The sequence below is a fragment of the Staurois parvus genome, unplaced genomic scaffold (assembly GCF_062004578.1).
Source record: "Staurois parvus isolate SC_StPar_1 unplaced genomic scaffold, SC_StPar_1.0 ptg002112l, whole genome shotgun sequence".
Taxonomy (NCBI): Eukaryota; Metazoa; Chordata; class Amphibia; order Anura; family Ranidae; genus Staurois; species Staurois parvus.
Genome location: NW_028319908.1, coordinates 91,008 through 105,188, shown reverse-complemented (window position 1 = coordinate 105,188; position 14,181 = coordinate 91,008). Strand labels below are relative to the sequence as shown.

Genomic DNA, 14,181 nt, shown 5'->3' with positions numbered 1-14,181 from the left:
TTATCCAAATAATTATAGGTGAACATCTGGTAATATATATAATTTTCATCATGACCATTTCAGGCAATTTACATAAATAAATGCCCCCCATAATAATAGGACTTTCAGCCCGGGTTCACATACATGCGGTGCGATATATCGCATGTGATTCACACGGAAACCGCACCACATTCCTGTGCACATCACATGCGGTTTGCGTGCGGTGCGATCGGAGTCGTACCTTTTGTATGGATCTAACTGCACCACACCCACAGCAAAAACGCACAGGACCGTTTTTTTGGTCCGCACTAGAATCTGATCGCACGGGAATTCACACCTATGCGATCCGATTCTGCACATCGCACCGCGTTTTGCGGACCACTTTCAGGCTGTTGTTAACTTAACATATACAGCCGCAGGAAATTGCATTAACAGGGTGCGATTCTGATGCGGTGCGCACTGAAAACGCTGGAAATTCCGCACCGCATCAGTGTGAATGTAGATCAGCTGCAGATGTTCCCGGAATCACCAGAATCCTCTGCTGCACTGCAGCTCATTGACGGCTTTATCTTTTTTTTTTGTGTGTTTTCCAGGCTCACCTAGTTGCTGCCTTTGAACAGAGTTTAAGCAACATGACAATCCGGCTGCAGAGCCTCACCATGTCGGCAGAGCAGAAAGTAAGTACAACGTCCAGCTTTCACTAAAAAGAAAAAAAAAATGTTTCAGTTCAGCTCTTAAAGTGGTTGTAAACTTCAGACGTGAAACATGAACAAAGCACACCCCTCTGTAGTGTGTACTTGTCTCAGTCCAGAGCACTAAGGGCTGGTTCACACGACATGCGGTTCAGTTGCTTTTTTTTTTTCTGCATCCAAAAACGCACAGAAAGTCGGTGATATGGTTGTCGGTGTCATAGTTCACATCAGTGCTTGCAGTTCCAGTGCGTTCCGGTGGAAGGAAAGAGAGTAGAACAGGATGCATTTTTCCTTCACAGAACTGTACTGGAACGCTGTAAAACACATAGAAAAAAACGCACCAAAACGGCACTGGAATGCACTTGTCCCTATTTAAATTGAAGAAAAAGAGGGGAAAAAAAAGTACACCAAAAACGCACCAGAACATGCCAAAAACACGCATGCATAAACGCACCTGGAACGCATTTGTATAGTGTAAACTGGCCCTAAGTGTCATTTCTGACTAGTGCTTCATTCCTCTGCTATCAGCACGAGTCACTTCTGACAGGTTTTCCAGACACCAAGAGAAAAAAGGTGACAGGGGAGGGAGCTTTATTACGCAGCCTGTGATTGACAGCCTCAGCTCTGTTCCTGCGTGCTGTGTGAAGGAAGGGGTGTCCCTTCCCTCCAACCAGAGCTCTCCTCACCGAGCTCTGCAGTGTGTCATTTCAGCTCTACTCCAACTTTTTGCTCTGAAAGCTCAGACAAGCTGTATAAATTCTGGACTTTGAACAGACGTAGAGAAGAGGAGAGTGCAGATAAACAGATACAAAGGATGCAGGAGGATTTGTTTCATCTCTGTGCGTCACCTGAGGCCAGCCTATAAATGTGTGCCTGGGGTCTCGGGACGTCTCAATCACTTTCTTGTCTCTGTCATCCCTTTTACAGGATTCGGAGCTGAACGAGTTAAGAAAAACCATCGAGTTCCTGAAGAAGCAGAACGCAGCAGCGCAAGCTGCTATTAACGGTGTCATCAACACCCCGGAGCTCAGCTGCAAAGGTAATACCGCCCCCCTCCCAATCCCCCGGGCTTTGCTCTCTCCCTGGACCATTTCTGATGCAATTCTCAAATTGCCTTCTAAGTCTGGATGTCGGCTGCTGGAGGGGAATCAGAAATCCCAGGGAGGAGGGTTGTCAGTGCGGGAGGGGGGTTGTCAGTGCGGGAGGGGGGTTGTCAGTGCGGGAGGAGGGTTGTCAGTGCGGAGCGCTGGAGGGGAATCAGAAATCCCAGGGAGGAGGGTTGTCAGTGCGGGAGGGGGGTTGTCAGTGCGGAGCGCTGGAGGGGAATCAGAAATCCCAGGGAGGAGGGTTGTCAGTGCGGGAGGAGGGTTGTCAGTGCGGAGCGCTGGAGGGGAATCAGAAATCCCAGGGAGGGGGGTTGTCAGTGCGGAGCGCTGGAGGGGAATCAGAAAACTCAGGGAGGAGGGTTGTCAGTGCAGGAGGAGGGTTGTCAGTGCGGGAGGGGGGTTGTCAGTGCGGGAGGAGGGTTGTCAGTGCGGAGCGCTGGAGGGGAATCAGAAATCCCAGGGAGGAGGGTTGTCAGTGCGGGAGGGGGGTTGTCAGTGCGGGAGGAGGGTTGTCAGTGCGGAGCGCTGGAGGGGAATCAGAAATCCCAGGGAGGGGGGTTGTCAGTGCGGAGCGCTGGAGGGGAATCAGAAAACTCAGGGAGGAGGGTTGTCAGTGCAGGAGGAGGGTTGTCAGTGCGGAGCGCTGGAGGGGAATCAGAAAACTCAGGGAGGAGGGTTGTCAGTGCGGGAGGAGGGTTGTCAGTGCGGAGCGCTGGAGGGGAATCAGAAATCCCAGGGAGGGCGGTTGTCAGTGCGGAGCGCTGGAGGGGAATCAGAAAACTCAGGGAGGAGGGTTGTCAGTGCGGGAGGAGGGTTGTCAGTGCAGGAGGAGGGTTGTCAGTGCGGAGCGCTGGAGGGGAATCAGAAAACACAGGGAAGAGGGTTGTCAGTGCAGGAGGAGGGTTGTCAGTGCGGAGCGCTGGAGGGGAATCAGAAATCCCAGGGAGGGCGGTTGTCAGTGCGGAGCGCTGGAGGGGAATCAGAAAACTCAGGGAGGAGGGTTGTCAGTGCGGGAGGAGGGTTGTCAGTGCAGGAGGAGGGTTGTCAGTGCGGAGCGCTGGAGGGGAATCAGAAAACACAGGGAAGAGGGTTGTCAGTGCAGGAGGAGGGTTGTCAGTGCGGAGCGATGGAGGGGAATCAGAAATCCCAGGGAGAAGGGTTGTCAGTGCTGGAGGGGGGTTGTCAGTGCGGGAGGGGGGTTGTCAGTGCGGGAGGAGGGTTGTCAGTGCGGGAGGAGGGTTGTCAGTGCGGAGCGCTGGAGGGGAATCAGAAATCCCAGGGAGGAGGGTTGTCAGTGCGGGAGGGGGGTTGTCAGTGCGGGAGGAGGGTTGTCAGTGCGGAGCGCTGGAGGGGAATCAGAAATCCCAGGGAGGGGGGTTGTCAGTGCGGAGCGCTGGAGGGGAATCAGAAAACTCAGGGAGGAGGGTTGTCAGTGCAGGAGGAGGGTTGTCAGTGCGGAGCGCTGGAGGGGAATCAGAAAACTCAGGGAGGAGGGTTGTCAGTGCGGGAGGAGGGTTGTCAGTGCGGAGCGCTGGAGGGGAATCAGAAATCCCAGGGAGGGCGGTTGTCAGTGCGGAGCGCTGGAGGGGAATCAGAAAACTCAGGGAGGAGGGTTGTCAGTGCGGGAGGAGGGTTGTCAGTGCAGGAGGAGGGTTGTCAGTGCGGAGCGCTGGAGGGGAATCAGAAAACTCAGGGAGGAGGGTTGTCAGTGCGGGAGGAGGGTTGTCAGTGCGGAGCGCTGGAGGGGAATCAGAAAACTCAGGGAGGAGGGTTGTCAGTGCGGAGCGCTGGAGGGGAATCAGAAAACTCAGGGAGGAGGGTTGTCAGTGCGGGAGGAGGGTTGTCAGTGCAGGAGGAGGGTTGTCAGTGCGGAGCGCTGGAGGGGAATCAGAAAACACAGGGAAGAGGGTTGTCAGTGCAGGAGGAGGGTTGTCAGTGCGGAGCGATGGAGGGGAATCAGAAATCCCAGGGAGAAGGGTTGTCAGTGCTGGAGGGGGGTTGTCAGTGCGGAGCGCTGGAGGGGAATCAGAGATCCCAGGGAGGAGGGTTATCAGTGCGGGAGGAGGGTTGTTTGTGCGGGAGGGGGGTTGTCAGTGCGGAGCACTGGAGGGGAATCAGAGAACCCAGGGAGGAGGGTTGTCAGTGCGGGAGGAGGGTTGTCAGTGCGGAGTGCTGGAGGGGAATCAGAAAACCCAGGGAGGAGGGTTGTCAGTGCAGGAGAAGGGTTGTCAGTGCGGGAGGAGGGTTGTCAGTGCGGGAGAAGGGTTGTCAGTGCGGGAGGAGGGTTGTCAGTGCGGAGCGCTGGAGGGGAATCAGAAAACCCAGGGAGAAGGGTTGTCAGTGCGGGAGAAGGGTTGTCAGTGCGGGAGAAGGGTTGTCAGTGCGGAAGGAGGGTTGTCAGTGCGGAGCACGGGAGGGGAATCAGAAAACCCAGGGAGGAGGGTTGTCAGAGCGGGAGGAGGGTTGTCAGAGCGGGAGGAGGGTTGTCAGTGCGGGAGGAGGGTTGTCAGTGCGAAGCGCTGGAGGGGAATCAGAAAACCCAGGGAGGAGGGTTGTCAGAGCGGGAGGAGGGTTGTCAGTGCGGGAGGAGGGTTGTCAGTGCGGAGCACTGGAGGGGAATCAGAAAACCCAGGGAGGAGGGTTTTCAGAGCGGGAGGAGGGTTTTCAGAGCGGGAGGAGGGTTGTCAATGCGGGAGGAGGGTTGTCAGTGCGAAGCGCTGGAGGGGAATCAGAAAACCCAGGGAGGAGGGTTGTCAGAGCGGGAGGAGGGTTGTCAGTGCGGAGCGCTGGAGGGGAATCAGAAAACCCAGGGAGGAGGGTTGTCAGAGCGGGAGGAGGGTTGTCAAAGCGGGAGGAGGGTTGTCAGTGCGAAGCTTTTACGCTCTGTGTAAAGCTGGCCTTGGATCAAAATTCAGACGGTTCAGCAAGGACTGGCCAACATCCGATCCATCAATGGCTGTTCCCGCTCGCTAGAAGTCGATCCAATGATCGACTTCGGGTTGAAGGGGACAGTTGGAAAACTTTCAGGGCCGGTTCACACTCCATGCATTTCAGTTGTATTTTTTCTGCACGCAAAAGGTACACAAAGTAGGTGATATGGTTGTCAGTGTCATAGTTCACATCAGTGGTGGCAGTTCCGGTGCGTTCCGGTTGAAGAAAAAAAAAAGAACAGGCTGCATTTTTTCTGCACAGATCTGTACTGGAATGCGGTAAAATGCATCAAAATCGTACCGCAACGCACTGAAACGCACATGTCCCTATTTAAATTGAAGAGAGAGAAAATTAACTGGAATGCATAAAAAAACACATCAAAAATGCACTGAAATGCGCCAAAAACCCATCCATTTCTATAGTGTGAACCCTCAGCCAAGTGGCTGCAGTGCTGATCAGTGTATTGTGACCACAGCGGAGATCCAGCGATCTGAATACACTGGCACAGCGGGGAGGGGGGATTTCACCATCGACCTCATCTATGGCCAGGCTAAGGAGAAAACGGTTACATCTGCTCATCTGTAGAATGCAGCCATCCAATTATTGAGGAACCATACAATGTTCTGCCCGCCCCCGAGGGGATGCAGGGGGCGGAGTTTAAATTTAGAATAGAATAGAACCAGGTATTCCTCACAATGAATTCGGATCGATTCGTTATTTTCAATTCAAATTCGTTTCAAATATTTCTAATCCATTGAAAAAAATTTTAATCTGGTCAAAAACGAAACTAAACAAAATGAATTTCGTTGCGAATTCATTGAAACGATCCGAAACGAAACAAAGTGTTTCGTTCTGCCCACGTCTAGCCGCAGTGCAGAAGTCTACATGGAACTTCGACAGCGATCGTATGTAATGTCGTGTTTGTCACGCAGGTAACGGGACGATGCAGTCGGCTGACCTGCGCATCAGACGGCAACACTCCTCTGACAGCGTCTCCAGCGTGAACAGCGCCACCAGCCACTCCAGCGTGGGAAGCAACGTGGACAGCGATTCCAAGAAGAAGAAGAATCGGAAGAACTGGGTAAGAGTCCCCCCCTCCGCCCCGAGAGACAGTCCAGGGGCCCCTGTGATCAGGGGTATACAGTAATGTAAAAAAAAAAAAATTATTAGTCGGCTTTTTTTTTTCTTTTTATAAAAGGGGAACGCTAGCGTGTCTCTAAAAGTATTTTTCTGCTGCGACTTATTTTCATGGCTGTTCCACATTTTCATGCCGGTATTTCATATGTAGATTCTCTCTTTAGCTATCTGTATGTCTGACGATACAATTTAACATCCGAGCTGCTGAGATAAAATGCATTACAGGATAGGAAGCGATCTGAGCCGACATTTGTTGGATGTTCCCGATTTCTTGGACATTTCCGACTACCGAAGCAGCCAGAAGTAGCTGCTCCATGCGAGCAGACCCTGGCGAAGGAATGGATCGCGGTCAGTGGTGTATTTAGGTTTCATGCTGCCCTAGGCAACACAAAAATTGGCGCCCCCCCACGGAGAGACCCTGACACCGAACAGCACCCCCCTCCCCACGAAGAGAGCCTGGCATCGACCAAGAACACCCCAGCCCCCCACCCAAGAGAGCCTTCCACTACCACTGCCCCCCTTACACTGGCAATGCCCCCCCCCCCCCCGGCGAGAGAGAAGACACTCACCTTCACAGCTCCGGACATCCCCAGGAACTAGAATCAGGATCTGCATACACCATCAAGCAGCCCGCAGTCTCTCTCAGATCCCACCAGGTCTGCATGTTGCGTGTGTTCCTTCTTCCATTCCTTCCTTTGGGGGATGGCGCTGCCCCCCTGAAACATTCCGCTGCCCCCCTGAAAAATGCCGCCCTAGGCAAATGCCTTGTTTGCTTTGTGGTAAATGCACCCCTGATCGCGGTACCTTGCATCCCCCCCCCCTCCCCCGTCTGGACCTCGCACTTAGCCAATTGGGCGAGGCCAGCCATAGATTTGAACTTCAATATGAGGAGCTGTAACTGCTGCGCTGCATTACTGATCGGGGAGCACAGAATGTACATGTCATGAGCAGATATGTTGCTGTTTAGCCCGGGTTCACGTACATGCTGTATATTGCATGTGATTCGCACATGCGATTTGTATGCAGTGCGATCGGAGCCGTACATTTTGTATGACTCTAACCGCAGCGCACCCGCACCAAAAACGTGCGGGATCCTTCTTTGGATCTGTACTAGAAGGGGTATTCACACCTATGCGATCCGATTCTGCACATCGCAGCACAGGATCTGGAGGAGGAGTTCTGTCCTCCTCTCTGCTGCTGACTGCTGAGACGAGCCTCTCCACCACTGCATGGAGAAGCCCAGGATCTGGCAGAGAAGTTTTGTCCTCTCTACTGCTGAGACAAGGTGGGGGCAGAGACGAGGGTGCTGCTGCAGCTGCAGGAGAGGTGCGAGGGACACAATAAAAATGGTGTGGCAGGCTGGATTCGGCCAGAGGGCCTTGTGTTTGACACATTTGTTGTACAGGGAGAGAGAAGAGCGGGGCGCCAGACTAAGTGCATTAATCGTGGCAATTTGATTTGACTCAGTAGAATTAACATAAAGAGCATGTCACCCATGACGCGGTCCAAAGGAATCCCGGGAGCCCGAGGAGGACAAGAGGAGAGGTCTGATGACGTAGCTCCGCTTCGAAACGCATTACCGCCAATTTTACGTCACCACGCCCAACATCTGTCATCACGTCCGCCCTGGCGCCATTTGCGTTCCAAGCATGGTTCCCCATGGTCATTCAGCCGCTCCAGGAGATCCGGTTCCAGCTACCAGCAAGACACCAGGACTCTTCTTCTCCTCCTCGGGCTCCCGGGATTCCTTTGGGCCACGTCATGGGTGACATGGGTAGTGGACACGGGTGTATTTACCACAAGGCAAACAAGGCATTTGCCTAGGGCAGCATTTTTTTTAGGGGGCAGCACTGCTCCCCAGAAGAAGGGACAGAAGAAGGGACACACATGGCATGGGGACCAGGTGGGATTCGAGAGAGGCTGAGGGCTGCTTGATGGTGTATGTAGAGTCTGACGCATTCCAGGGGATGTCTGGAGCTGTGAAGATGAGTGTCTCTCTCTTGCTGGCGGTTGCGGTGGCCGGTGTATGGACCGTGGTGGTATTGGAAGGCTTTCTTGGGTGGGGGGCGTGGTGTTGGTTGGTGTCAGGCTCTCTCCGCGGATGGGGGGGAGGGGTGGCCGATTTTTGTGTTGCCTAGGACAGCACAAAACCTAAATACACCGCTGAGTGGACAACAGACAGCAGCACCAGTGGCACCCTCAGAGTAAAGCTGGACTCTCTAAGCAAGGAGAGAGAAGAGAGGGGCGCCAGACTAAGTGCAGCATTAATCGTGGCAATTTATTGCAAGATTACAATTGGCAACTCACTAGAATTCAGAACATAAAGAGCATGTCACCCATGACACCATGTCACCCATGACGTGGTCCAAAGGAATCCCAGGAGCCCGAGGTGGACAAGAGGAGTCCTGGCGTCTTGTTGGTAGCTGGAACCGGAGCTCCTGGAGCGGACAGCCACCGTGGGGAACCAGCTTGGAACGCAAATGGCGCCGGGGTGGATGTGACATCAGACGTTGGAGCGTGGTAACGTAAAATGGATGGTAAAGCATTTCAAATCATTGCTTCCTCATGTCAGACATCTTCTCTTGTCCTCCTCGGGCTCCTGGAATTCCTTTGGACCACATCATGGGTGACATGCTCTTTATGTTCTTAATTTGCCATGATTAATGCTGCACTTAGTCTGGCGCCCCTCTCTTCTCTCTCCTTGCCTATAGAGTCCAGCTTTACTCTGAGGGTGCTGCCACTGATGCTGATGTCTTTTGTCCACTACCCTTTGGGAACACGAACAGCCTGTTTAACCCCCCTCCCCTCGCTCCTTCCCTTAACAGTTGGACTTTACTGGTGAACTTTTTAGATTGGTGGACTTTCTAGTAGTATCCATAATACCCCTCCAGCGCTAAAATATTTACTCATTGTACATTTGTTGTACAAGTCTCTGCTTCTTTGTCCCCCAACGCTAAACCTTTGTTCTCTCTTCAGCTCTGGCTCTCTTCTCTCATAAGTCCAGTGTTACAGATCCATGTGGCAAGGCAGGCAGGGATTTGGGGTCTACCAGTAGATACCCCAACTGCTCATTGTACAGAGTAAGGTCTTGTGCTTGGAAATGGTACAAAGAGCTTCTAGTAATTTTCTGTGCAAGGCAAAGGGGCCTCGCAGGGGCCCATTGTGCATATATTGGCCTCCCAGTTGGTGAGTAGGTTGGTGCCTGTCTCATGGTTGAGTTGAAAGAAAGTAAAAAATTCTTAGTCCCATCTTTTACCAATGTATGGTCCTGGAGGAGGTCTTCATTGGGTCACCAGGAGGTGGATCTGGGTTGGGGGGGTCCAATAGGGCCATAGAGAGATGGTCAGGTGAATGGTCAGAGAGAACTGATACCAATGGACGCATCCTTGACCATCAGAAGATCCCTATAAAGGAATAGTCAAGCCTAGAGTAGGTTTGGCCGACGAGAAGAAAGAAAAGCCTCAGTCACGGGTCGCATGCATTGATGATCCTAAGTAGGCCCAAAGCCTTCCTGTAGTGCATTTACAATCTTACCCTTTGCTCATTAGCGCTCATATCTGTCTTTTGTTGTGGCCCTCAGAAGTATTTTATGTTGTCTGTTAAACTTTTGTTTTTTTTTTTGTTTTTGTTTTTTCCTCCTTCCTTCTCTACTGTTCCGTTTTTGCTTTCGTGTCCCGATCCAGGTGAATGAGGTAAGAGCCGCACGCTGTCATCGTCCATCTTGTGTCATCTGTTGTGTCTTTTCCTCCATCATCATTGTCTTCCCGTGGCTCCCTCCACCTGTTCACCATTTTTCTCGAAATTCACATCACAGGACTCTATATCATCGAGTGTCTCTGTCCGCCATATTGTCATCCAAAGGTTCCTCACGGTGCTTGTCTTTCCTTCCAGCTGAGAAGCTCCTTCAAACAAGCCTTCGGTAAAAAGAAGTCCCCCAAGTCGGCGTCCTCTCACTCGGATATCGAGGAAATGACGGACTCCTCCCTCCCTTCCTCGCCCAAGTTACCTCACAATGGCTCCGTGATGTCCACTCCCGTCATGCGGACCTCCCACTCCAATTCCATGTAAGTTTGAACCTCTGATGACCATTGTTTGGTGTGTGGAATTCTGTTTGTCATGCCATCAGCAGGGTGACCGATCTGTACAGTGGGCGAAGATTCTGTAGAATGCAACTAAAAATGTATTAGTACTGGTTATAATTTTTGCCAGTAGGGATGGGCTACATGTTCGAGTCGACCCTGAATTCAACTCGAACATGGGCCGTTCGTGTGTTTGGCGAACACCTGAACAGTAATGCGCCCTGACAGTGCATTGTGATTGGTCAAAGCAATGCACCTGACCGCAGACCGGATCTATCCTGTCTGATGTGGGGGTGTAGTAAAAAATCAGCGGTGCAGAGGATGGGAGTACAGTAGGACAGAGGACAGGGGTCACTGCTGGCAGGGCAGAGGACAGGGCTCGCTGCTGGCGGGGCAGAGGACGGGGCTCGCTGCTGGCGGGGCAGAGGACGGGGCTCGCTGCTGGCGGGGCAGAGGACGGGGCTCGCTGCTGGCGGGGCAGAGGACGGGGCTCGCTGCTGGCGGGGCAGAGGACGGGGCTCGCTGCTGGCGGGGCAGAGGACGGGGCTCGCTGCTGGCGGGGCAGAGGACGGGGCTCGCTGCTGGCGGGGCAGAGGACGGGGCTCGCTGCTGGCGGGGCAGAGGACGGGGCTCGCTGCTGGCGGGGCAGAGGACGGGGCTCGCTGCTGGCGGGGCAGAGGACGGGGCTCGCTGCTGGCGGGGCAGAGGACGGGGCTCGCTGCTGGCGGGGCAGAGGACTGGGGTCGCTGCTGGCGGGGCAGAGGACTGGGGTCGCTGCTGGCGGGGCAGAGGACTGGGGTCGCTGCTGATGGGGCAGAGGACAGGGGCACAGTTCCTTCTCCCATCCCTGCACAGCACAGCCAGGGCACAGGCAGCAGAGCCCCATCCCAGCACCCCCTAGATCCGGCCATGATTTGTAGTTTCACCACAGGTGGAGTGCCAGGGTTGCCTCTCTGTGCTGTAAAGAATATCCGTGATCATTACATGTGTACTCATCCTGCCACAACCCCTTTAAGACGGAATCCAAAGTACCCCCCCCCCCCCCCCTCCTTGTAGATGACATATTGTTTCCATCTTTATAGCCTTTACAATCCGTTAATGATGTTCTATGCCGTAATTGATCAATTACACGTTAATTAAAGAAATCCACACAGTTCTGTCCGGACAGGCAGCCTCGATCAACCAGTTTCGGCGGCTGCCACATAAGAGGAAGTCTTCATAAAATAAAAAGAACCATAAAATCTTTATAGGCACGTCCTGTGCTCCGTGTCACGCTCCAAGTCGTGAATTATAATTGGGTGATCTGTGAATTATTTTCATGTCTGGAAATCGACATTTCATCGTATTGTAATATGTCGTGCTGAGTGATTGCATCAAGCTGAAATCTGGTCTCCCCTCCAGTCTTACACAGTTGTGCCGGCTCCTCCCCTCCAGTCTTACACAGTTGTGCCGGCTCCTCCCCTTCAGTCTTGCACAGGTGTATCGGTTCCTCCCCTCCATTCTTGCACAGATGTACCGGCTCCTCCCCTTCAGTCTTGCACAGGTGTACCGGCTCCTCCCCTCCAGTCTTACACAGTTGTACCGGCTCCTCCCCTTCAGTCTTGCACAGGTGTAACAGCTCCTCCCCTTCAGTCTTGCACAGGTGTAACAGCTCCTCCCCTTCAGTCTTGCACAGGTGTAACAGCTCCTCCCCTTCAGTCTTGTACAGGTGTACTGGCTCCTCCCCTTCAGTCTTACACAGTTGTACCGGCCCCTCCCCTTCAGTCTTGCAAAGGTGTACGACTCCTCCCCTTCAGTCTTGCACAGGTGTATCGGCTCCTCACCTTCAGTCTTGCACAGGTGTATCGGCTCCTCCCCTTCAGTCTTGCACAGGTGTACCGGCTCCTCCCCTTCAGTCTTGCACAGGTGTACCGGCTCCTCCCCTTCTGTCTTGTACAGTTGTACTGGCTCCTCCCCATCAGGCTTGCACAGGTGTATCGGCTCCTCCCCTCCAGTCTTGCACAGGTGTACCAGCTCCTCTCCTGGACTGAAACCGCTTCCTCTAATGTCACTGCACACTGTGAGCTTCTCACCATGTGCATCAGAAGCTGCGGCAAGTCAGATAGAGCTCCTCCTCATTTCTTGACTGGAGGACGTCCAGCATCATGTAGCACTTTCCTTCACCAGCCTGACCGTCTCTGGCCCCGCCCCTTTTATTCAGTAGATTTCATTTCTTTCAAACATAGATGTTTAACATCACATGTGGGTGCTTTCATGCAAACGCAGCCTGCCTCGGAAGGCCCACTCGGCCTAGACTGACACGCACCCTGCAGGGCATTCTGATATTTGCATAACTCCTCCCCATGGTCACCCGCTGCTTGCATCAGGGCTGAGGACTCTTAAAGTGGCTCTAAACCTTTTTTTCTGTAAATTAATAAACATGTCATTACAATAGTTTTGCAAAGAGCAGCCTCTTCTCAGGTGTGCTCATTGCTCATCTGCTGGCATTGATGGCTCCTCTGCCCTTGCTTAGTGCCCCCATACTAAGCCATTTGCTACGGGGGCAATCATGGGGACTCGCTCCTGAGCTGGAGCTGTGTGTCCATTGACACACAGAGCGCAGCTCTCCCCTTTCCTCCCCAGCCTGACTGTCCCTGACCCCACCCCTTTCATTCATTGGTTCAGCTTTTTCAATCATGGAAGCTCGGCATCACATGTAGGGGTTATGGAAGGTAATGCAGTGGCTGTATTTTCCTTTTGTGTCCCCTTTTAGCCTTTCTGAGTGCGCAGACAATGAAGCAGACAGCGTCTTACAACTGCGCAACGAGCTGCGCGACAAGGAGATGAAACTGACCGACATAAGGCTGGAGGCTCTGAGCTCGGCACATCAGCTGGATATACTGCGGGAGGCCATGAACAGAATGCAGGTACTGCACAGCCACAGTGTTCATTGGATTACATTGGTACCTCATTGAATGTGTTCACTAGTGATGGGCCGAACACCCCCGTTTGGTTCGCGGTCGAACATTCGAACATAATGAAAGTTGAACCGCGAACTGCAAACAGGGACAATTTACCGAGCGGAATCTTAGCTCATCTGAGTATGTGGTAAGCAGTGGGTGACACCGACTGCACCGGGTAACACCGACCGCACGGGGTGACACCGACTGCACGGGGTGACACCAGACCCTTCTCCACAAAAAGGCAAGTTGTAAAGCAAGTCAGCGATCCCCGCAGGATGGATTGGATCTACGGATTGGGGAGCATAATGGATCGGAGTCCGATCCATTGTGCTCAGTCGGAGGGGGTGTCACCAAGTGTTATCGCACCGGGTGACACCAACCCTAGGGATGCCTCTGGTGGTAAGATACTAAAATACGGAGTTCTGTTATTAATTCATGCGGTATTTTAGTAATGAAAACATTCTTTGATGTTTCAGCTGTCAGCGGGGTTCCCCACTGACAGCTGAATGTCAAAAAAATTGCTGGCAGTGACCGACAACTAAAATTTAAAAAAAAATGGCGTAGGTCCCTCCTCCCATTCATACCAAGTCCTTCGGGTCTAGTATGGATTTTGAGGGGAACCCCCATGCCAAAATTAAAAATAAAAAATGGGGTAGGGGTACTCCGCAAAATCCATACCAGACCCTTATCCGAGCATGCAAGTCAGGAAAGGGGGGACAAGCAAGCACCCCCCTCCTCCTGAACCATACCAAGCCACATGTCCTCAACATGGGAAGGGTGTTTTGGGGCATGGTGGGCTCCCCCAAAGCACCTTCAAATTGAAAAAAAAAAAAAATGGTGTAGGTCCCTCCTCCCATTCCTACCAAGCCCTTCGGGTCTGGTGTGGATTTCAAGGGGAACCCCCATGCCAAAATGTAAAAAAAAAAATGGGGTAAGGGTCCCCCTCAAAATCCATACCCGACCCTTATCCGAGCATGCAGCCCAGCAGGTCAGGAAGGGGGGGGGGGGCAAGCAAGCACCCCCCCTCCTGAACCATACCAAGCCACATGCTCTCAACATGGGAAGGGTGTTTTGTGGCATGGGGGGCTCCCCCCAAAGCACCTTAAAATGTAAAAAAAATGGTGTAGGTCCCTCCTCCCATTCATACCAAACCCTTCAGGTCTGGTATGGATTTTGAGGGGAACCCCCATGCCAAAATTAAAAAAAAAAATGGGGTAGGGGTCCCCCCTCAAAATCCATACCAGACCCTTATCCGAGTATGCAGCCAAGCAGGTCAGGAAAGGGGAGGGACAAGCAAGCACCCCCCCCCCCTCCT

General features: G+C 52.9%; 1 protein-coding gene across 2 annotated transcripts in view; it reads left to right on the top strand.

Annotated features, from left to right (window-relative positions):
- Window positions 1-14,181, top strand: part of NAV2 (neuron navigator 2) — a 103,678-nt gene that overhangs the window by 61,664 nt on the left and 27,833 nt on the right. For both annotated transcript variants that reach the window (XM_089664948.1, XM_089664946.1), the window contains 5 exons: window positions 573-656; window positions 1,599-1,710; window positions 5,641-5,789; window positions 9,737-9,909; window positions 12,677-12,830. In XM_089664948.1, coding sequence (XP_089521074.1) covers window positions 573-656; window positions 1,599-1,710; window positions 5,641-5,789; window positions 9,737-9,909; window positions 12,677-12,830 — 672 coding nt within the window. The remainder of the gene's footprint in view (window positions 1-572; window positions 657-1,598; window positions 1,711-5,640; window positions 5,790-9,736; window positions 9,910-12,676; window positions 12,831-14,181) is intronic.